The 24,373-nt window shown below is 39.0% G+C and overlaps 1 protein-coding gene across 3 annotated transcripts in view; it reads right to left on the bottom strand.

Annotated features, from left to right (window-relative positions):
* Nucleotides 1-4,105: 4,105 nt before the first annotated feature.
* The window catches only part of LRP6 (LDL receptor related protein 6), a 175,393-nt gene continuing 155,125 nt past the window's right edge, over nucleotides 4,106-24,373 (bottom strand). For 2 of the 3 annotated variants that reach the window (XM_042247517.2, XM_004006855.5), the window contains exons 18-23: nucleotides 21,834-22,070; nucleotides 20,859-20,969; nucleotides 16,021-16,251; nucleotides 14,373-14,509; nucleotides 13,627-13,724; nucleotides 4,106-9,537 (exon numbers count right to left, since the gene is read on the bottom strand). In XM_042247517.2, coding sequence (XP_042103451.1) covers nucleotides 9,243-9,537; nucleotides 13,627-13,724; nucleotides 14,373-14,509; nucleotides 16,021-16,251; nucleotides 20,859-20,969; nucleotides 21,834-22,070 — 1,109 coding nt within the window. In that variant the 3' untranslated portion in view covers nucleotides 4,106-9,242. The remainder of the gene's footprint in view (nucleotides 9,538-13,626; nucleotides 13,725-14,372; nucleotides 14,510-16,020; nucleotides 16,252-20,858; nucleotides 20,970-21,833; nucleotides 22,071-24,373) is intronic. The other variant, XM_004006856.5, reaches the window with a different exon arrangement.

Here is a 24,373-nt window from a genome sequence, read left to right as displayed (position 1 = left end):
GAGGATGAGATGGTTGGATGGCATCACCGACTCAATGGACACGGATTTGTGTAGACTCCGGCAGTTGGTGATGGACAGGGAGGCCTGGCGTCCTGTGGTTCATGGGGTTGCAAACAGTCAGACACGGCTGAGCAACTGAACTTAACTCCTGTGATGTCAATCTTCCCTGGTTGATGAAACTCTCAGGAGAGAGAATTTATCATTTATGACAATTGTGTTCCTTTTAGATAATCTGTTTTTAGGTAGATAATGGGAATTCAGAGACAGCTTTTCTCTGCATTTGCTATTTTTTAAGGGCCTACTGATCAAAATAATCAAGATGCCAACATGGCATATTTTGCAGTGGTATACTCTGCTACCCTTCAGTATCATCATATCCTATTGGGCTCTGCACCAGGAAAAGCAATGTTCATTTTTAAAGAGAATTTGGAGGCGGAGAAGGGGGTGACTCAGAGCCTACATCAGGATGTCTTCCAGGAATTTACTAATAACAAGAGCATTCTGAAGCACAAATTGTGAAACTGAGCTGGAGCCTGTGGGGCCCTCCTGTTTCCTACCTGCAGAATAAGGCTTCAGTCTCCGAGATTCCTGAAGTTCCTGCTAATTAGGGAAGCGGGGGAATGTAGAAATAAAGGAAAAACAGTCAAGCAAGAAAAGTAATGACAATAGCTCTGTGATACAACAGCTCCTTCTCAAGGATATATATAACAATCTGATGCCTATCTCTGAGTTATTCCACAGAAATTAAGACCCTCCCAACCAGGTAGACGATGGTAACTACATGCTGACCACAGGTGGTATCACAAAGTTGATGATGGAGATTCCTGAAACACCACTGCTACATTACCACCAACCAATCAGAACAATTTGTGAGCCCTCCTCCGACAACCATTTTGCCTTTTTGCATTTCCTTTTCTTGGGGATGGTCTTGATCCCTGCCTCCTGTACAATGTCACGAAGCACCATCCATAGTTCTTCAGGCACTCTATCAAATCTAATCCCTTGAATCTATTTCTCACTTCCACTGTATAATCGTAAGGGATTTGATTTAGGTCATACCCCAATGGTCTAGTGGTCTTTCCTACTTTCTTCAATTTAAGTCTGATTTTGGAAATAAGGAGTTCATGATCTGAGCTACAGTCAGCTCCTGGTCTTGTTTTTGCTGACTATATAGAGTTTCTCCATCTTTGGTTGCAAAGAATATAATCAATATGATTTTGGTGTTGACCATCTGGTGATGTCCATCTGTAGAGTCTTGTGTTGTTGGAAGAGGGTGTTTGCTATGACCAGGCATTCTCTTGGCAGAACTCTATTAGCCTTTGCCCTGCTTCATTCTGTACTCCAAGTCCAAATTTCCCTGTTACTCCAGGTGTTTCTTGACTTCCTACTTTTACATGTCAGTCCCCTATAAAGAAAAGGACATCTTTTTTGGGTGTTAGTTCTAGAAGGTCTTGTAGGTTTTCATAGAACCATTCATCTTCAGCTTCTTCAGCATTACTGGTCAGAGCAAAGACTTGGATTACCATGATACTGAATGGTTTGCCTTGGAATTGAACAGAGATCATTCTGTCATTTTTAAGACCACATCCAAGTACTGCATTTTGGGCTCTTTTTGTTGACTATGATGGATACTCCATTTCTTCTAAGGGATTCTTGCCCACAGTAGTAGATATAATGGTCATGAGTTAAATTCACCCATTCCAGTCCATTTTAGTTCATTGATTCCTAAAATGCTGATGTTCACTCTTGCCATCTCCTGTTTGACCACTTCCAATTTACCTTGATTCATGGACCTAGCATTCCAGGTTCCTATGCAATATTGCTCTTTACAGCATCGGACTTTACTTCCATCACCAGTCACATCCACAACTGGGTGTTCTTTTTGCTTTGGCTCCATCTCTTCATTATTTCTGGAGTTATTTTTCCACTCATCTCCAGCAGCACATTGGGCACCTAAGACCTGGGGAGTTCCTCTTTCAGTGTCACGTCTTTTTGCCATTTCATACTGTTTATGGGGTTCTCGAGGCAAGAATGCTGAAGTAGTTTGCCGGTCCCTTCTCCAGTGGACCACATTCTGCAGAACTCTCCACGGTGACCTGTCCGTCTTGGGTGGCCCTACACGGCATGGCTCATAGTTTCATTGAGTTAGACAAGGCTGTAGTCCATGTGATCAGGCTGGTTTTCTGTGATTGTGGTTTTCAGTCTGTCTGCCCTCTGATGGAGAAGGTAAGAGGCTTAGGGAAGCTTCCTGATGGGAGAGACTGACTGAGGAGGAAACTGGGTCTTGTTCTGATGGGTGGGGCCATGCTCAGTACATCTTTAATCCAATTTCCTGTTGATGGGTGGGGCCACAGGACTGGAAAAGGTCAGTTTTCATTCCAATCCCAAAGAAAAGCAATGTCAAAGAATGCTCAAACTACCGCACAATTGCACTCATCTCACGCGCTAGTAATGCTCAAAATTCTCCAAGCCAGCCTCAACAGTATGTCAACCATGAACTTCCAGATGTTCAAGCTGGTTTTAGAAAAGGCAGAGAAACCAGAGATCAAACTGCCAACATTTGCTGGATAATCAAAAAAGCAAGAGAGTTCCAGAAAAACATATACTTTGGCTTTATCGACTATACCAAAGCCCTTGACTGTGTGGATCACAACAAACTGTGAAAAATTCTTAAAGAGATGGGAATACAGACCACCTGACCTGCCTCTTGAGAAATATGTATGCAGGTCAGGAAGCAATTAGAACTAGACACGGAATAACAGACTGGTTCCAAATTGGGAAAGGAGTATATCAAGGTTGTATATTGTCACCCTGCTTATTTAATTTATATGCAGAGTACATCATGCAAAATGGCGGGCTGGATGAAGCACAAGCTGGAATCAAGATTGCTGGGAGAAGTATCAATAACCTCAGACATGCAGATAACACCACCCTTACAGCAGAAAGCAAAGAAACACTAAAGAGCCTCTTGATGAAAGTGAAAGGAGAAAAGTGAAAAAGTTGGCTTAAAGCTCAACATTCAAAAAATTAAGATCATGGCATCTGGTCCCATCACTTTACGGCAAATAGATGGGGAAACAGTGGAAACAGTGTCAGACTTTATTTTCTTGGGCTCCAAAATCACTGCAGATGGTGACTCCAGCCATGAAATTAAAGATGCTTGCTCCTTGGAAGAAAAGTTATGACCAACCTAGACAGCATATTAAAAAGCAGAGATCAGAGACATTACTTTGTCAACAAAGGTCCATCTAGTCAAAGCTATGGTCTTTCCAGTAGTCATGTATGGATGTGAGAGTTGGACTATAAAGAAAGCTGAGCACCGAAGAATTGATGCTTTTGAACTGTGGTGTTGGAGAAGACTCTTGAGAGTCCCTTGGACTGCAAGGAGATCCATCTAGCCCATCCTAAAGGAAATCAGTCCTGATTATTCATTGGAAGATGCTGAAGCTGAAACTCCAATACTTTGGCCACCTGATGTGAAGACCTGTCTCATATGAAAAGACCCTGATGCTAGGAAAGACTGAAGGTGGGAGGAGAAGGGGATGACAGAGGATGAGATGGTTGGATGGCATCACCAAGTCAATGGACATGAGTTTGAGTAAGCTCCAAGAGTGGGTGATGGGACAGGGAGGCCCAGCATGCTGAAGTCCAAGGGGTCGCAAAGAGTCGGACACGAGTGAACGACTGAACTGAACAGAATCAGAACAAGGTCAAGTCCTTTGCAGTTTTTATCCCAAATGTTGCCTTTAAAAAACCTTTCCTGAAAGCCACTAGGGAGTTTGGGTCTTTGAGCACAAACTTCCCATTCTTTTTGCTTGGCGTCCTCCAAATGAATGCTGTGCTTTCCTTTATCACAACCTGGTGTCAGTAGATTGGCTTTGCTGTGCAGAGGATAAGCCGACTCAAATCTTCCTTATTTTGTTCCCAGTCACAGGTATTGTCAACACTGCACAAAGCAAAGCCTTGCTCAAACCTCTCTTCCAAAGTTGTTTATTTTATTTGAAATGCAAATAGTAAAGGTGAGTTCTGTTGTGTGTGAAACACAGCATTCATTTATCATAGCAAAGCACAACCGTTTTAATTTCTTGCTGAAAAGAAATGACACTTTTATTTTCCACTGTTTTATTATAAAAATCAACATTTCATTTGTTACAACTCAACTTATTGTAATAATCAAAAGGGGGATTTATACAAGGTATTTTTTATACAGTTTAAAATTAAAGCACTTATTTTACAAAAAGGGGGACGTGAATAGTGGACAAGGGCTGACCAAATGTTGGTCATTAAAATATAATTACATCCTTGCAAAGCACCATCGTACCAAAGTCCATGAACAAGAAACACCAGCTGACTTTAAGACAATGACGAAGATTAAAGCTTAAAAATTTTAAAAACACAGAGGATAAAACATCTGAAAGCAGCACCAGATCCTTCACTTGCAAATAAGGCTAGTCCAGCTTAAGCATCTCAGTATCCTCTTTACTCTCATTAAAATGTTCTCAATTAATCCTACTCAATTTCATGTAACCTTAATCAGACTTGTTTTATTTTCCTTTTCATATTCTTACTTAGGCATTAATATTTAGTGAGATACAATAGAGATCTCTCTCTCTCTCTCTCTCTCTATATATATATATATATATATCTTTCTATATATCTATACCCCTGCCCTGCTTATATGTGATGTTTACAAAATTATTTCTTAAAGAATGGACAGTTAAGCAAAGCAGACTGTATAATTCTTTGGTGTTAACTTTTGGACAAACCCGAAGTAATGGGAAAATTAAAAGTTATTTCCACTTCTGAGTATAAGACATCACTTTCTTTATAATTGTATCTGCAAAGTCATGATGATTTTCTTTCAGCAGTAACTTAAGAATGGTTTAAGAATGGCTTATAAAAAAAGAAAAAGGAACAATAAAGTTTACCTTAAGAAGGATGAGGTCAGTAATTTCATTCTAAATCATCTAGATAAACTGAAGACTCTCCCTCCCTCTCCATTCAGGTACAGAATTAGTTGAAAAAGAGGCAGAATCCAGCCAAATGTCTCAAGTATATGGATTCACAATTTTAAAATCATGTTATGTGTTAGGGTCCAAAATCCTTTCAAACTTTTGAGAATTTCCAAAGCTAAAGTTTGAGCCCATTGTAAAATGATGCAATTCCAAAAGTTGGAAACTACACATATGCTACAGTACTTTGTAAAATCATCTGTTATTTCTCTGGGTTCACTTAAGGTGTGAAATAAGGAAAGGAGTACCAAACAAAATTAAATCTCTTGAGTTTAAGAATTCTGAGAATATATATTAAACAGTGCTTGATTATGAACTTCTTTAAGACTTGGTCCATGTCTACACTTAGTCTGTAGTCTCATTTATTGATGCTCAAACATTTGTCAGCCATCTGATAATCTCACATTCATATCCACACTCCAGGCATACTACTCATGTCATTATTCAGAATGAAGTACTACACATACTGAAAGTACGACATACTTGGGAGGTATGAAACGGCCAAGGTTTTTGTTTTTTTTTTTTTTCTGAATCTTGTTAGATGTGTAATAGTAATAACCATCATGCTGCTTTTATGACATGCAAAATCAATGAACTAACAAGTTTTCCCCTGCAAGAGATTAAGCAATTTTTAAAACTATACTTTTTAAGAATCTAGTCTAGGCACAAAACAGCAGCAACAGACCTATCACAGAGAGCCAGGCTTGTTTGCTGAAGGCAAGCCTTTCCTGTACCCAAAATAGTCTCTATACTATGATTATTGATGTCGTGTCACATAAATATACACAGTTCATTAATAGGTTAGATAAGACACAGCTACTAAACCTACTGGCAGAATTCCTCATTAATGAGCCTCTATAGCAAAACCAAACAAAAAAATTATCCTGCCAAACTGACTGTAATCTAATGCAGACAGTGGCTATTTCTAGATCTTAGTATCAAGTGAACTGGTCTTATATAAATTATTAACTTTGGAATATTTTAAAATGATGAACAAAGTCAATCCTCTGCTCAAAGCGCCATCCCAATTAATGGTCTATATTAGATAAAAATGTACTGTAAAATCTTCATTTCTAAATATGAGTCCTTCAGAACAGCTGTTCTCAAACTGACTAAAGGGTCAGATATCTTTTGGTGGTACATCAGAGTATTTTTGTATTAAAATTAAAATAATGATAATTTTCTGCTAAACGTAATATCTCATGATATGCTAGATTTACAGCAAGTATCAGATGCATAATAAAATTTCCTGAAATAAAAATCAGTATTGAGAAAATTCTACGCCTTAATTGTTTTTTTGTTAATTGTGAATATGCCATTATCTGATATAAACAGCAAAATTCTTTGGGCCAGGGTTCAAAAAACCAAAGCTCTGCAGGAGCCAAGTTCAAGGTTATAAAAATTTAGAAGAATGAAAGACCACTTTAGTGAAGAAAAGCTTACTGTAGTGCACAGAAAGTATGCTATGCTAAAGTCCAATTCTCAGGTCATTTTAATCACATCACTAAGTGGGCACACTTCAAGATACACAATCACAAAAAATACTACTATATTTAAGGAATATAATGAAATTTTATTCATTGCCCCTCAGCATGGCTAATGCATCTAGCAATAATCCAAATTCAAAAATTCAAAATTGTTTTCTTTTTCCCCCGATTTGTGCTTATGTTAATTTTTTATCTTCCAATTAAAGATCTTGTGTTTCATAAACAAGATGGTCTACTTTAAAGCTTAACTGTCCATATAACCTGAGGACCAATAAATCCATCCTGAATTTTGACAATTTTCTCAAACTGTACCTTTCAAATATTCCCCAAAATGTTAAGACTCCATCTCAAAACATTGAGAAAGAGGATTCTGAGACTAAGCTGAACTGCCTTCAAATAATTTCAAACAAATTGGCACACAAATTAGTATTTTGCAAGAAGAGGCCATTGCCATCGCAGTACAAGCACTTGAACTGAGATATAACAAGGCAATATTCTTCTTAGTTCATTACAGTGCAAGTTTCCACATGGGAAGCCCACCAGATAAAGATGCACATTAAAAAATGTAAACATCAAGAATTCTCATATTTTAATTGATACCCAGTTATTGCTAACCTTTCCATCTTCATGTGAGTATCAAGTGCCTCTGTGTGTCACAGAATGCAATTTCAATTTCCATTCTGTTAGAACTTGAGCACTTTGTTTCGTCAACAGGAAGAGTTAACGCTCGTCTGACTGAAATGCAAGACACTGATGGATTACCATTTATTTATACGCAAAATCAAATGCACCAGATTCATATAAGGTACCCCAATAACTGACGTGATATTCTGAAACAGCATTTTTTAATTTTTTAAGAAGATTACTTAGGTATTTTTAATTGCTTAAAAAGTTAGTTCACCTCCACCAAAATTATAAATCCTTTCTTCCATTGTTTTCTCTTGGGCCCTGAAATCTAGACAGGGTGGCCTCAGCAAAACAGAATTAAAACAAAACAACAAAATCATCATTCATTAAGTAACTGACCAACATCTGTTAAGGTAAAAATACATTAGTTTAAAAACACATTCAACTTTAGCAGAGAAATGCTGGAAACATGTGAAAAAGCAGGAAACTGACTTCTGACAAGGTGGCAGAGCAGTGCCAGCGTGGTTTCACGGGTCAGCCCTGACAGCTGAAGCAGCAGCGGCCCCAGTGCCACACGGGGCAGGCAGAGCACGGAAGAGCCTTCCATTATCCCCCTCTTCTCAAGTTCTGACAGCTGAAAAGTTCAGTTTTCCTTCTCATGTAAGCCATATCGTTAAATTTGTTAAATCACCTTAATCCATAATGGAGTAAGAGAGAAGACACAAAAAATATATAAGAGGTGATTATAAGAGTAATTCATGGATAATTTGAAAACAATCTAATATTCACATTAGGTTAACAGAAAGATACTGTATTCAACTCACGCCACACATTAGAAAGAGGTTATGTGTGTAGAGATCATTCTGAGAAAAATCAGCCTAAAGAACATGAAAATGTCACCAACAACTAATAAAGGGAAAACCTAACGATAACAAAAAAAATCCTCTTTTAAAATAGATTGTCTCTAACCGGAACATATTTAAATGTCTTACTAGGAAAAAAATATATATAAAAATGATTTCATACTGTGATATTATATGCTGAAAGTACTGCAAGGATATATGATTAATTTACAACAAAAACTTAATGGCTAAATTTGTAACTCTTAAACACTTTCTATATGTGCTGTAAAAAGACACTGTATTGAGCATTAAAACAATCTTGGAATAAAGAGGAACCGTAACTTGTCTAACCTTTGATCCTTATGCAGACACAGCAGTCCAATTGAAGAGCTAAGCTGACTGGGGAAAGGAGTTAGTAGAAATATTAAAACAAAACTTTTATTTAGCAAATTCTATTTAATCAATCCCCAGATTTTATGGTGAATAAATTATGGTATCTTGGCAAAATATAATGCTGCTAAGGGAGGAAGCAAGGTGAAATCACCCAGGAAATAAACTGATGTATGACAGAGGGGTGACTTTTAAGATAGGGACAGAAGGCCTGCAAACAAAACGGCCCCATAGCCATACCAGACAGCTCATCTCTCCCACAACAGCAGCACCCCGAATGAATTTTTAGAAATATCTATCTTCCTCGCTAAAATTATTGGACCCCTAGAGAAAACAAAGCCTTTTATCCAAAATTAGTATTCTTTTCTTTTGCCTTTCGTTTCTTAAACTTGTTGGGATTCAAATGGTAGTTAACATGAAGGCCACTGGGCTCCTTCCGAGTATATACGGTTTGCTGCTGAGATGGACTTTAATTTCTTTGCTTTTTTTTTTTTTTTTTTTTAATTTTTGGTATCAATAAAACCCCAGACATTCCTGGTCAGTGATGCCGTTTTTAAAATTCCTGTTTCCTTTGTACTCAGTCACTTCACTGGGTTTAAGGCATGCTCTGTGTATTTAGTTTGCAAAAATAAAACTTTTAGTACAAATTTATTATTTATACAAATTTTTATGGCACAAGCAGCAAATCTGCTATTTTAAGAAAATATATAAATATCTTTTCCTTCTGTACAAATATCTCCAGTTTTCCCTACCCCATTTATAATTTTAACTGTACACGGTCTGCCTCATCCTTCAATAATAGCTCCCTCCCCCCCCTCCAGATCTCAACCAAATTCGTATTTACACTTTTGTGTTGGAGGCAGTCAGAGGAGGAGGGCCCCTCCTCAGGAGGAGTCTGTACAGGGAGAGGGTGGTGGTGGGTAGAGGTGATGAGAGTAGCTCCTCTCTGTGTAAGGAGAAGGTGGGCAGCTTTCATAGTTCTCTTCTGCTGACAAGTACTGGCTTCGGGGCGTAGGAGGTGGGGGCACAGGCTCTGAGTCATAGTTCAAGTCACTAGTGTAGCCCTTGGCTGTCACCACTGAGGTCATCCTTCGGCTAGGAGCATAGTCACTGTCACACACGTCTGTGCTGCAGGGCGTGGTGGGGGGTGCAAAGTGCCGGTAGCTGTACGGCCTGTAGCTGATACAGGGAAGAAACCAGGAGAAGATGAATTAGTTTATAGAAGAGTGGTTTCTCTATCCAAATACAAAGGCATTAAATGTAAACCTGACTTGGAAGACAATCAACTATGACAATTTAAACTGGCACCAACCAAGAGGCAATTTTCAAAGGCAGGCTGAAGGAGGAAGACAGCATTATCTTGTGAATGATGAACTCATCCTAACCTCTGGATGTGTGCTTACGTATTTAAGTTGGGCTTCCCTGGTGGCGCCACAGTAAAGAATCTGCCTGCAATGCAGGAGATGTGAGTTCGATCCCTGGGTTTGGAAGATCCCCTGGAGGAGAAAATAGTAACCCACTCTAGTATTCCTGTGTGGGAAACCCCATGGACAGAGGAGCCTGGCAGACTGCAGTCCATGGGACCATAAAGAGTCAGGCTAGATTTAGTGACTAAAAAACATCTTTAAGTAACATTGTATCAATAAAAAGGAACCACCCAAAGTTGTATTTAATTGTCATCTTTGGAAAAAATCTCTCATTTTGCATTTAGTCTGCATGCTGCTGCTGCTAAGTCGCTTCAGTTGTGTCCGTCTCTGTGCAACCCCAGAGACGGCAGCCCACCCTGGGATTTAGTCTGTATAGTGGACATCAATTTCTGCCTTTCCATGATCTGTGAGAATGTGTCTTTATGATTTTACATTACTCAAACATGTGAGCATTCCCTGAACATTCCTCAAACGCTCTATGATTTACCTGATGAATAATTTAATGATGACCGAAGACTTCATTACTCTCTTTACTTCATTCTCTCTTGTACAAATACTGTACAAGCCAGGCTGAATTTTGGTAGACAGCCTAAGGAACATATCTATCCCATTATTAATACTATCAGTACAGAGAAATTACCATGATTTGGGGAAAGGAGTATCAATTTCCTATACTGTATGTAGACAAGCATGTTGTCATAAGAGCAGCTCTAACTGAACACCAAAATGACAAATTCTAGGAATCCATACAGAACCAGTGAGTTTTCCAAAACATATTTCACAGACCTAATTTATTTCTGTACACCCTTTAAGCTATCTTTTCAACCAATCTATAACTGTTAAGTCTGTAGCATGGCTAACTAAAGAAAAAGGCACACTGGAAAGAGAAATGTACTAGTAAAATTAAGAGCTGACTTAAAAAGTGTTGATTTTTCCATCTTTTCTACTATAACTTCTTATACCACTTTATAGTCTAAGTATAGTAAAGCTGATCTTATTTCATATTTATCCCAGTCAGGATTTATTCATATGCTTTCTCATCAAATAAAATGACTGCAACAGTGGGGCAAGAGCAAGTGTAAAACTGAAGCAACAATTTATAAAACATCTGACGATGTGCCGGGTAACACACCTCAGGATACATGCCATTCGAGGCAAGCCCTCCATATCAAAAGAAATGGCTATAAAAGACCAGAAGTTACACGACCTGCTAAGCAGGTTCTCAAGCACTTTTACTACCAGTATTGACATGATGTCACAGTATTTTTTATGTCTTATCTTTCTGTCCAATCAGGTGGTGAGCCTTGGTGAAATTTCTTGGCTCAACATTTAAAAGGCCCAATACTTCCATTTCCACAGGAGAGGAGGAAAAAACAAAACACCAGAGGAGAGAAATGAAATAGATTAACAAAATGTATTAACTTTTGCAACTTTTCCCCAACCCTCAAGAAAATTTAAATGATAAAAAGTTTCACACTGAAGAAATAAACTGGGCTTAATTTGAGATGTGGGAAACAGTTAAATAAGAACTGTTCTTCAGAGATAGACAGACAGACAGACAGACACAAAGAACAAACTTAGCGCTGCTGGCGGAGGTAGGCGGCTGGAGAAACACAACATGGACCATGGGAGGAATGTATAGATGCAGAATTTGGGAAGGACATGTACACACTGATATCTTTAAAATGGTTAACCAAGAGCCTCCTGTACAGCCCAGAGAACTCTGCTCAATGTTACGTGGCAGCCTGGCTGGGAGGGAAGTTTGGGGGAGAATGGAAACAGGTGTTTGCATGGCCAAGTCACACTGCTGTGCACCGACACAATCAGCGTAAAACTGTTAATCAGCTGGTCCAATACAGAACAAAACAGTTTTCATAAAAAAGAACTGTTTTTGATGCAATTATGTCTACCTGAATCAAACAGTGTTTAATTTAAAGAAATTGTGTAAAAGTAAAATTTTAGCTCTTTCCTTTTGTTTTTTCAATTTTCAGGTTTCTGCCTTTCTATTTTGACTTTTTAGAACAAATCTGGGGTAGGGAAAGCAACTCTTTAAGTAAAACAAAATCAATCAGTTCGGAGTCAAAGCTATCTTATCCATGAAATACGGTATAAACAGTTTCCACTTCATTTCTACACATCTATAAGGTTATATATACATCAGGGCAATCGATTGGAATGCCAGGAAACACCTTATTGAGAAGATAACGGGTGATGCCAATAAGCACGGGCACTAAGTGTCTGAAGAGAATGTAAGTTTTTGACTTTCTGTTGGCTTGTCTAGTAAGAGTAAGAGTAAGGATGACACACTAGGACTGATCCTGTCCACTCTGCTCCACAGAGTCACAAATCAGCACAGAGGCATAGGATCTCCCCTTTTCTGGCTTACAAACACATTGCAGTTTATTTTAATGAGTCATGATTTATTCCATGCAACTGTATGAGAAAGCTTTCACTCCAGATTGTAATGACAACATATGTAAGCAAGAGCTAAACTTAAGCTTCTTTCAGCTTCTCTCAAATTCTGTGCCCTTAATACTTCTGCTATTTTAGAGCTCTCCTAACTCTCCGGACCTTCGTCTTATCCCAACATTCCACCGAGATGATCAATCAAACCTAACCTCAGCAGTAACATATTCTGAAATCAAGTCACTTTGGGGGTAACTTTTCCTTAGAATACTGCCAAAGCCTGGAGGCTCTATCTTAATACTACAAAAGCCAGCCACAAAAAAAAATTGCTGCTCTTTTTAAAAAATGTACAGTTCCCTGAAGGCCTGAACAGACATTTTTCCAAAGAGGAAATGCAGATGGCCAACAGGCACATGAAAAGATGCTTGATGCGGCTATTTATCAGCAAAGTGCAAATCAAAACCACAGTGAGTTATCACCTCACACGAGTCAGAACAACTATCACCAAAAAGAACACAAATAACAAGTGCTGGCAGGATGTGGAGAAAAGGGAATCCTTTTACACAGTTAGTGGGAATGCAAACTGGTGTAGCCATTGTTTCTCAAAAAACTGAAACAGAACTATCATATGACCTGACAGTTCCACTCTGGGGTATATATCCAGAAAACTGCAAACACTAATTTGAAAAGATACACACCCCCCAATATTTCCAGCAGTATTATCTGTAGTTGCCAAGATATGGACACAGCGTAAGTGTCCATCAACACATGAATAAAGAAGATGTAGTGTGTGTATACACACATACACACACACACAATGGACTACACTCAGCCATGAGAAAGAGTGCAATTTTGCCATTTGCAACAACACAGATGGACTTGGAGGATATTCACTAAGTAAAATAACTCAGACAGAGAAAGACATATTCTGTGTGATATCAATTATACGTGGAATCCAAAAAAATACAAGAAACCGGTGAAAATAATAAAAAAAGAAGCAGGCCCACAGACATAGAGAACAAACTAGTGATCACCACTGGGAAGAGGGAAGTGGGAAGGAGAAATCAAAGGACAGGGGAATGAGGTATGAACTATTAGGTGTAAAATAAGCTATACGGATATACTGTACAACACAGAACTATAGCCAATATTCTGTAATAACTACAGATGGAACAAAACAACCTCTAGAAATTGTGAATCACTACACAACTGCAACTTACATAATATTGTGCAGCAATGATACGTTAATTAATGGAAGTCTAATGCCCTGAAAGAAAAAGGTTTGCGGTAGAGGCAATACCAGCATTACCCAGACAAGATGCCTGTTCTCTCTTGGTGACCATCATCTACTCAGCCAGGGCCACAGCAAACTCACAACTCAAGCACTTCCTTCTAATAAATATGTGGACTGACACTGGAGGAGGATGTGTATTACCTGTAGGACCTGTGAGTGGAAGGGCTGTTTGAAGAATAACCGAATTCCATGGTGTAATGTGATCGCTCTGTGGCTGGGGATGGCGGAGGGTTCAAAATCTAAAAAGGAAAGAAAACCAAAGGATTGAAATAAGAATAGTCTATCCAGACAGAGACTATTAGCCTTTTCTCAACTTCTCTTCTTTCATCTCTGTTCATATTCCTCTTCACTTCCTCTTTTTCAAAGAATTAACCTAAAACAGTACTTTAGGACTGTGGCTCTCCACCCCTCAAGACACAATTTCATTAGGGTAAATAACACAAGGTGATGAGAAGGAAACCTGCAACCTACAAGTTACTGGTTTAAGTGTAGCACAACTCGGTTCTGATTTTTAAAACTATAAATGTTTAGAGAAAGATTACTTACTTAGGAGAAATACCACATGTTCTTCCTTCTTTTGGGAGGTCACAGAATGACGGTCCTTAGCCTCTCAGGAGGTACTACTCAACAGTTCTACTTTCACCTGGTATATGAGATTAATGTCCAATACTTTCAAATATGCTGGTTGCTACACAGTCATTAAATTGAGCACATTCTAAGTGCTCACATGGTGGTGGTAAATCCTTTGGGCCTTGTATGTCTAAATTCTATATTAAAACCTTTTTACACTACCATCGCTAAGTACCCATATTTAATAAATAAGTTAAACATCTAAGATCTTATTTATCTCAGCATTCAAAGTGAACAGAGGAAAACAGGCTGCTTACTGCAGGGAAGTAAGTGCCTTTGGTGCTTGATGAACTACTTGACGACGCTCCTGTGACGTGGGCTCGGTCATAAGGGGGTCCACTGCTCCCCCCCATGATACTGAGGGAACTGATCATTGATTTACCACGAGACATTCCTAAAATGAAGGATAAATACTGAAGTTGAGTGCAGTCTATAAGAAGGCATGAAATCATTTTATTTAGTCCTAGAATTACAAATATCAATAGTCAAATAGCTCCATTTTCAAACAACAGTATGCCCTCTTTTCCCAATAATCACTGAAAACACTTAATGGAAAAGGCAAACAAATGTTCTCTAGAAGTGGGGACTTCCATTGAGAGCTGGCCTATAACACAAGGCCAAGAATAGCTCCTGGCCCTTCCTACTCGCCAGAGTGGAAGCAGAGCTCTTCAAGACGAGAGGTTTTCAGTCTCTTAGAGGACCTGAGAAAAAACAGAACTGTGAAGAGCAAAAGTGCAAAGCAGGCTAGACAAAGCAATCGGTCTGCTCAAAAGAAAAATAAACCCATTGTTAAGAGCATAAATTCAATGTATGGGAAATTATTTCTTTATCTACTAGATGCAAATGTTGTTGTAATCACAACCACAATGCTAAAGAAGAAATCCTATTTTTCACAAGTGACTTCCCAAATTCCACCTTTAACAAACTAGGTATGGCAACAGGGAATCTATTAACAATTTAAAAATCATCTATTTCCTTACAGCTAACAACCAGAGTTAAGTTATTTTCACAGGGTTTTTGGCCTGGTATCTCTTTCTCCATATTCATTACAAGAAAGGCTTCTTTTCATTAAGGGTACCAAAAGACACTGAAAAGAAAGCTGTACTTTCCTAGAGGAATGCAGTCTTCCCCAAGGACAGAACATCTGGCACCCTGGCCATGCTTGAATAAACCCTCCTCCCACTGTCTTCATCTAAGTTAGGAGAAAACATAAGACGATGTATTCCTCCCTGCTATCAATCAGGCATTTCTAAATCTGCTGAAAAGGAAACCTCATCTGTTTTTTGGCCTCCTCTAATTCCTGGGCTCCGTAGTACAGGTCTCTTGGTAGTGAACCAAATGAACTGTGGTTTATAACTCTTTTCAACAAACGGCCAGTTGATTAACTTTAGTAGAGCACATCTAGAAATGCAGAGTGCATGCATGCTAAGTCACTTCAGTCTCTCTGTGACCCCATGGACTGTAGCCCACCAGGTTCCTCTGTCCATGGACTTTTCCAACCAGGAATACTGGCGTGCACTGCCATGGTCTCCTCTAGATGGTCCCGACCTAGGGATGGAACCCGTGTCTCCTGCATCTCCTGCATTGGCAGGCAGGTTCTTTACCACCAGCGCCACCTGGGAAGCCCAGAAATGAAGTATACATGTAATAACTGTATGATATATTAATATAGATGCTTGTATGTGCATGTATTCGCTTCGTATCCTTTGCCAATTTCTATCAAACCATACCTAAGGTCTTCCGTGTAAAAAGAAGGTACTAAAAGTAAGCGAACATTTGTCCTTGTAACTGTTTAAACCCAAAATAGTCTACATTGAAGTAGACTGTAGGCAGTATTCTGTTTCCATAACGGAAGCTTGGCAATCTTGCCAAGACTTGATTCTCAATGGGTCAGTCCTGGCTCACCTGGAAGAGATCCCGACAAAGAACTGGGGTGTGGCACGTAACCAAGGGGCACGGAAGCTGGTCCATGAACCACATAGTCATTAGTCATGGTTTCCCCATCGCCCTTCATCCGTGGACACAACATCCTCTGGCAGATGAAGTATATGGTTCCAGACACAAAGATGGTAACAATTACTCCAATAACAGAACCCACTGTATTGGTGGCCTGTGGTGCTGGCTCCTCAGTTGGATCTAAAATGGGAATGCAGTCCAGTTACATAATGGAAAAGCAACTGTAGGTTCAAAACAGTAATGGAAAGAGGGTGTGCAAGCAGAATTTGAGCCTAACAAAGACAACCCATACGCATTTTTCCTTTTTATGAATACATACACACCATGCCCCATGGATACGTAGACAGATAAATGTCACTGTTAGGAATCAAAACGAGACTCCTAGGTGAAAACAGACACAGGACAATACACTGGAAAGTATAACTGTAAATTGGTAACAAAAATGTTAAGTGAATTATAGATTAAAACACCATTAAGAAGTTTAAAAACACATATATAGACAAAATCTATCCTACTTCATTCTGTATATCATAAAAATCAATATTATTTGAAGATGTCTAAGAAAATTTTAGGGCCAAACGTTTTACCTGGAATGGTAAAGAAGCCAAAATCAGCTCTGAGCTTGATCTTAGATCTGAAAAGTGACATTTATGCCTGGTGAAGAGAAATTTGAAGCTACCGATGAGCATCAGCTCTCAGGCCCAAAATGCTGCTGCCTTAAGGGTGAGTCTAGTTGCCTGAGGGCAAGGAACATAAGGTCTCTGGTACCAGAGTAGCTGAGGGCTCACAGAGAAAAGTCGGAGCATGAGAGGACCATGTCAGCAACCTTCATGGGATCCCAGAGCTATCTGAGACTTTAAAACAGGGCATCAACATGAGAGAGGGGGAAAAATACAGTACAAGGGCTCACCAAATGCAGAACATTACTCTTCTACTGAGAAGGAAAATCCTTCCATTGTGAATAGTCAGACTGTATTTCACAACTGCGTATCTCTTAAAACTTTCCTTTTGTTCCACCTCACCTAAAAACCTCCCATCCTCCTATAAGATGAGCTAAACTCATGATTAAATCTAATAATTGAAAGAAAATTACATTACCAAGTTACATACCATGGAGGGGCTGTGGGTCACATATTATACCACCTATGGGCTCTGAGCCCATAGGCAACCAGCCCATCTTTCTCATTCCCTACCTCCCCCCTGCTTTGGCATTCCTTCTAACACCAACTTTCAAGAAAGAATAGTTTACACTCACTGTCTTCAATTTTTTGTCTCTGGGTCACATTTTAACTCATCGAAAGTAGACTTCTGTCCTTACTATTACAATGAAACTAGTCTGGTAAAGGTTAAAGTTCTCCTATATGCCATAGTCAATACACTCTTCATCTCACTCACAACTCTATACATTCAGTACTGCTGGCTCGTTTTCCCCTCAAAAATGTCGGATCCTTTCCCCTTCCAGGACACCATTCTCTTAGTTTTACCAGGTCCAATTATTTGTTATGTTTCCTCTTGTTGGCTTCATTCTCTTCCGTCTCCCTCAAGTACAGGTGCTTCCTAGAGTTCTGTTGACCTCCTGCTATTTTCCTCCTCTGGAGAAGGCAATGGCACCCCACTCCAGTACTCTTGCCTGGAAAATCCCATGGATGGAGGAGCCTGGTAGGCTGCAGTCCACGGGTTCGCTAAGAGTTTGGCACTACTGAGCAACTTCACTTTCACTTTTCACTTTCATGCATTGGAGAAGGAAATGGCAACCCACTCCAGTATTCTTGCCTGGAGAATCCCAGGGACAGGGGAGCCTAGTGGACTGCCGTCTATGGGGTCACACAGAGTCAGACACGACTGAAGCGACTTAGCAGCAGCATTTTCCTCCTCTGCTTCCTCTCCCTCAGAGATTTCATCAACTGCCTCAGCTATAATTATCAAGAAAAAACCAAAAAGCCCATCTCTCTCTCGAGCTACAGACTCACAGAGTTATTAACAGCTTTCTGAATAGCTTCAATGGGACACCCAAGGGGGCAGCTTCAATACCACGTAATCCAAACTGAACTCACAGTCACCACCATTTGTCAACATTTTCTAGATTCCAGGGACAAAGCAGATCATGAATAAATAACGGCATCAGTGGCAAATTATAAGCATTTAAATTTATATAAGAAGATAATTAAAAACCTACATCAGCTGAACATGATATCCACTGTCTTTTTAGTCTCTGCCATATAGTCTCATTTATGAGTGCAGTCATTCAATGAGGTTACCTGCTAATTCAACCTAAACTTATCACCTCTAAGCTGGGTTACTAAAACCTTTTCATTCTACTTCAAAATAACTTTGAAATCTATCCGCTCCCTCCTCTCCATCAGTGGTGCTTCCCTTGATTTAGACACCTACCATTTTCTGCTGAACTACAAGTCTCTGAAACATTTTAAAGGTACAGGCTGCAAGTCTTTAGTTGGTAAAAACAATTTAATGTGTTGAAACCAGCATTCTGAAACAGAAAACCTCAGAATGCATTCTACACAATACAGGTAAATACTGTTGCATGACTCTCATTTCTTTACGTGTACATCCACATCTTTGTATTCTTCTCCATGTGGTCAAAACATTTGAAAGCACCCAAGCTAACAGATTTCTTTGCCTATCATCTTATCACCTCCAATCCATCTACTTTACTACTTTCACAATTACATAGCCATGCCAGTCCTTCACTTCAGGTTTTTAATGGTTCTTCATCCTTCTGGGGGGGTTCCCTGGTGGCTCAGAGGGTAAAGAATCTGCCTGCAATGCGGGACACCCAGGTTCAGTCCCTGGGTTGGGAAGATCCCCTGGAGAAGGGAATAGCAACCCACTCCAGTATTCTTGCCTGGAGAATCCCATGGACAGAGGAGCCTGGCAGGCTACCATCCATGGAGTCGCAAAGAGTTGGACACGACTGAGTGACTAACACAATAGCAACAACATTATTCTGGAATACTGTCTACAGACTCTTTAGAGGAAAAGCAAAGTCCTTTGTGATCTCACCTTTACATATATCAGCTTCTGCCGACACACCTCAAGACAGAAGCCTATATTTCGGCAGTCCAATTTACAGGTTATTTCTCAAAAGTGCCCATTTCACTCTGGTTTTGGGCAGGACAAGAGAGTCCCTCTACCTAGAATGCAATCTCTCCACTTAACTGCACAAGTAAGGCTATTCACTGATCAACACCCAGCCAACCTTGCCGCATTTTTCTAAGATGTTTTCCTTGCTGAATCCCATCTTCATTTCTAAAGATCTGACCATTCTCTTCTTTGTCCTACTCCTTGTACAGATCTCTATTATAGCGCATTTATCATTACTCATCACACTCCTTTATCAATAACACCTACTCTGATTTAAGCTGTTTCATATAGATTAAATCATTTAATCCTCTCACAATCACCATACTAAATATTATCTTCATTTTAAAGATGGAGAAATTGAGATCTAACAAGAGCAAATAATTTACTGGTGGAGTTAGAATTCAAATCCATCTGCCTGGCTTGAACATCCCTCTTCCTACCCTCCTCTGGCCACAGAGAACTCTCAAGGAACCTCGCACAGGTGCAATGTACCCTCACCACATAGCAAGTACTCAGCAAGGTCTGCTGAATAAACGGAAACAGATCCCAGTAGTCTCAGTGAAGATCCCATTTGAATTTTGTAAAAACACCAGCTTGAAGTCTTTGTCACAGTCAAGAGAGTTTTAAAATGAGCTCTGTCTAAATTCCAGAAAATCAATTTTGACAGGGGAGACCTGGCTTGTGCTGAATGCCATCTGTCAATACTTGACAAATGGAATATTTGGATACATTTCACCTTAGAACGTTAGGCAGTAGCTGTGTACCTTAAAGAAACAACAGGCTATTTAGCCTAAGGTCTCTAGGCTCAGGAATATATATATGTGGTGGCTTAAGTATTCTCAGGCTGTGTTTTAAGGAAGCTCTTAAAGTCACTGAGAGACTGGTAGAAAATTATGCAAGAAAAAAAAATGGGAAATTTTAAACATGTGTTAACATGCAGAAGGGGCTTCCCAGGTAGCTCAGTGGTAAAGAACCCACCTGCCAATGCAGGAGACGCGGGTTCAGTTCTTGGGTTGGGAAGATCCTCTGGAGAAGGAAATGGCAACCCACTCCAGTATTCCTGCCAGGGAAAGCTCATGTAATGAGAAGCCTGGTGGGCTACAGTCCATGGAGTTGCAAAAAAGTCAGATATGACTTAGTAACTAAACAACAAATGTTCAGAAACTCTTAAGTTTAGACCACTAATTTCCACATATTGAAACTGAGAATTTCCTAACCTTAGTTTTCACAAAACAATATTCCTTTCTGATGCTTTGCTAAATGTTTCTGTGAAGATTTTTGAACATAAGAAAACTATCTTTAAGAAATTATTAAATGTAAAATGTAAGAAATCTCAGGTACAAATAACTAATATCAATAACTTCCTTCTTAAGAAGAAAGCACTGGTCATAAGTGAACCTCACACATAATGAAAAGGAAAAGAACATTAAAAATTCTCCCTTATCCACCTGCAATGTGGGAGACCTGGGTTCGATTCCTGGGTCAGGAAGATCCCCTGGAGAAGGGAAAGGCTACCCACTCCAGTATTCTGGCCTGAAGAATTCCACGGACTGTATAATACACAGGGTTACCAAGAGTCGGGCATAACTGAGCAAGCTTCACTTTCACACTTTCAAGACTAATAAAGTTATTTTAAAAAAGAAAATTCTACCTGAAGAGTAACACAAGGTTTTCATCATACTTACAACAATCCAGTTCATCTGATTTGTCACTGCAATCCAAATTATGATCACATTTTTTGTGTTTTCCAATGCATTGACCATTGGCACAGCGGAACTGATCAATTAAACAGAGTACTGTGGGGAAAAAAATGTAAATAGTTTTCTTAGTTTTGCTATTGTGTAAAATCTGGCAGAAGTCAAAGAGAGCTTTCCAGGCACACGTGAAAAATCAGACTTTTAGAGAAAACTTACAAATAATTCTCTGGGGATTTCAACTGAGAGATAGAAAAGAGAAGAAAAAGCAATTTAGCAGGAAACTTCCTATTTTGTCCTTTATATTAAATTCCATCTTTCACTAACAATTCTGTTAAGAATTAAAAGAATTCTACATGCATTTCTAGACACTAAAAATTTCCAGAGAATATTTTTGTTGTGGTTGTTTTACACTCTGTTAAAAGTTAGTGGATGAGAAGAAAACATGAAACTACTTTATGTTGTTAATAAGTGCGTCGTGTGTGTGCTTAGTCATTCAGTCATGTCCAGCTTTTTGTGACCCCATAGACTGTACCCCACCAGGCTCCTCTGTCCACGGAATTCTCCAGGCAAGAATACTGGAGTGGGTAGCTATTCCCTTCTCCAGGGGATCTTCCTGACCCAGGGATCAAACCCAAGTCTCCTGCATTGGCGGGTTCTTTACCAGCTGAGCTACCAGGGATGCCCCATTCAGAGCTCACTGCAAACAAGGACCATTTTTACATACTGAAGGGCTAATCTTTTGGTGTCATTTCTCAACTTCAAAGCTTATTAATGTGTATAGATCTTACACACATTAAGTGAATTAAGACAATTTAGAACATGCTACTATGTTTAGAAATAATAAAGTCAAACACACTTGAAAAACCCCAAATCTACCACTGAATGAGCCAAAGCAAAAGTCTGAATTTCGAACAACTTAATTGAGAAAGGAAATCTGTAACCAGGCCTAGGAATTGAGGATACCTTCACAGTTCTTCTCATCTGACTTATCCTGGCAGTTCGCATCTCCGTTGCACCGCAGGGCACCATCGATACACTGTCCGCTGGCGCACTGGAACTGGGACTCTGAGCACACAGGACAATTGAGTTCATCACTGTGGTCTTCACATTCAGTAAACCCATCACACCGCCAAGCCACAGGGATACAGTCAATTTCTCCCGTGAAACAAGTAAACTGCTGAGGAGAACATGTTGGGGGTTCTTCAAATGAATAGGGGGAGGGGAATGAAAAACACAATCATAGTCACACAGAGGTACTGACATTTACACCTGAGTGAAGCCCATTTAATGATTAACATATACAAAACATTTTATAATAGATAAAAACCTACAAATTATCTTACTGAATCGGAAAAGATATAATTTTTATACTACTTCACTGAGATTCACTAACTTACACAACTATAAGGCAGAAAGTTTTCTTATATATTATAATTTAAGTAGGAGTACTGAATTTGCAATTTGTTATAATCTCACACATAACCCAGGAATTACCATTATAATCATCCACCTTCAAATATTTTAAAGTTATCTTAGAATTCATAACTTTTCCAGCCCTGAGGTTCTCAAAGAATGATCTACGAACCCTGGGGGTTCCTGACCTGCGACCTCCTTCCAGGGAACTGACAGACAGTATTTTACAATACTAACGTATCACTTGCCTTTCTCACTACATGTGCATTGATGCCACGGAAGGTAAAACTCTTGGCACCTTAGCAGACTCAGGGCAAGGGCCCCAAACTGTATCAGTAGCATTCTACATAGTCATATACCATACATACACACGGCGGTGGGGCATGGGGGTTGCGGTGGGGCAGTGTCATTCACGAATGTTCTTGATGAATCAGTAAAAAATACTAATTACATTAAAGTCAATTCTCTGAGTACACATCTCCTCCATACTATTTGACAAAATGGAAAACATGTACAAAGCTCAGGCTGCATATCAAGGTTTCCAAAGGGAAAAACACTGAGCTGTAAATGCAACCCAAAACGTGACACCCTTTTAATATGAAAGAACAAATGGCAGATAAACTATTGATATTTGCTCTTGGGTATTTTGTGGGAAGTTTTTAAAAAATGAACCAGTGATTCAAACAATAGCAAATCATAACGTACTTTTGTGGCAAATTATACAACAATGGAACTTTTTTTCAGAAATTGTAATTTTAGAAGACCTGTATCCAACACTGTTAGCTTGACGGATTCCTAGTACTTAAAAATTCTTATGATGAGATTGGTGGTAATATTAATGTGATTGTTTTGCTACTGTATAATAAAATGCATCAAAACCTGATGATCTGGGAATTTCTGAATGGAATTCTAGTATTTCCAAATGACCGAGACACATAAGGTTATAAAATAGTGCATGGATAAAATATCCATTCATGGTACAAAATAATTAATGGATTTCAATATAAGAGACTATGAAAAGTGAACTGATATGGTTTCAAGTTCCACAGTGCAACTAACACTATAGAAAACTATCATATGTCAAGGTTTGGTGTAGAGTTCAATATGCATATACATAACTTATTTGAAAAGGCTATTTAATTATAGCCTCCAGTTTCCAACTACGTATCTTTGAGGCCAAAATTCTTCATACAGTTCAATGAAGCTACATACTACAACAGACTAAATGCGTAAGTAGACAAGAGAATCCAGCTCAACACTCAAAACATTTTTAAAAATGTAAAAACAATGCTATATTTCTCACTAAAATTATTTTGCTTTAGAAAATACCATCAATTTTCTTAAGAGTTTTAACTTGAGAACATGTAATGCTTTATTATTATTTTTAACAAGTATTTTTTAAAGTTCTTAGTTTCAAATCCTACCACAGTAAACATAGATAAACATAATCTACACAAACAAAAGCTCTCCTCAAAAATTTTTTAAAATGTAAAAATATGGTGAGACCACTTTGAAAACACATTCAGACTGGAAGAAGTACAAAATGAGATGATGGGGAGGTAACACAGGCTCAAATGAAAACACATCTTGAGAAGGTCAAGCAGAGAAATTCAGACTGTGTATTTCATTTGCCTCCACTGTAAAATCTGAGCTTCCCAGGTGGAATTAGTGGTTAAGAACCTGTCTGCCAATGCAGGAGGCATAAGAGATGTAGGTCTGATCCCTGGGTCAGTAAGTTCCCTGGAGGAGGGCATGGCAACCCACTCCAGTATTCTTGCCTGAAGAATCCCAGAGAGAGGAACCTAGCAGGCTACACAATTCAAGGGGTCGCAAAGAGTCAGACATGACTGAGGCATGCATGCATGCATGTAAAATCTACATTAAATCACAAGAAAAATCTTGTATATAAATTCAAGATTTATTGAATTCACAGTTCACTGCAGTTTCACTCTTAGTAACAAAAACTGCAAACAGTTAAAATGTCCCTGAACACAAGAATAATAAAACTGTGGCTTATTTGTATTGATACAATGAAACACACTATACAGCAATAAAAAGAAAACCACAGACTGCGGCACTCCACTCACTAT

The sequence above is a fragment of the Ovis aries genome, chromosome 3 (genome assembly GCF_016772045.2).
Source record: "Ovis aries strain OAR_USU_Benz2616 breed Rambouillet chromosome 3, ARS-UI_Ramb_v3.0, whole genome shotgun sequence".
In the NCBI taxonomy this organism is placed as follows: Eukaryota; Metazoa; Chordata; class Mammalia; order Artiodactyla; family Bovidae; genus Ovis; species Ovis aries.
This window is presented reverse-complemented; position numbering and strand designations above follow the sequence as displayed.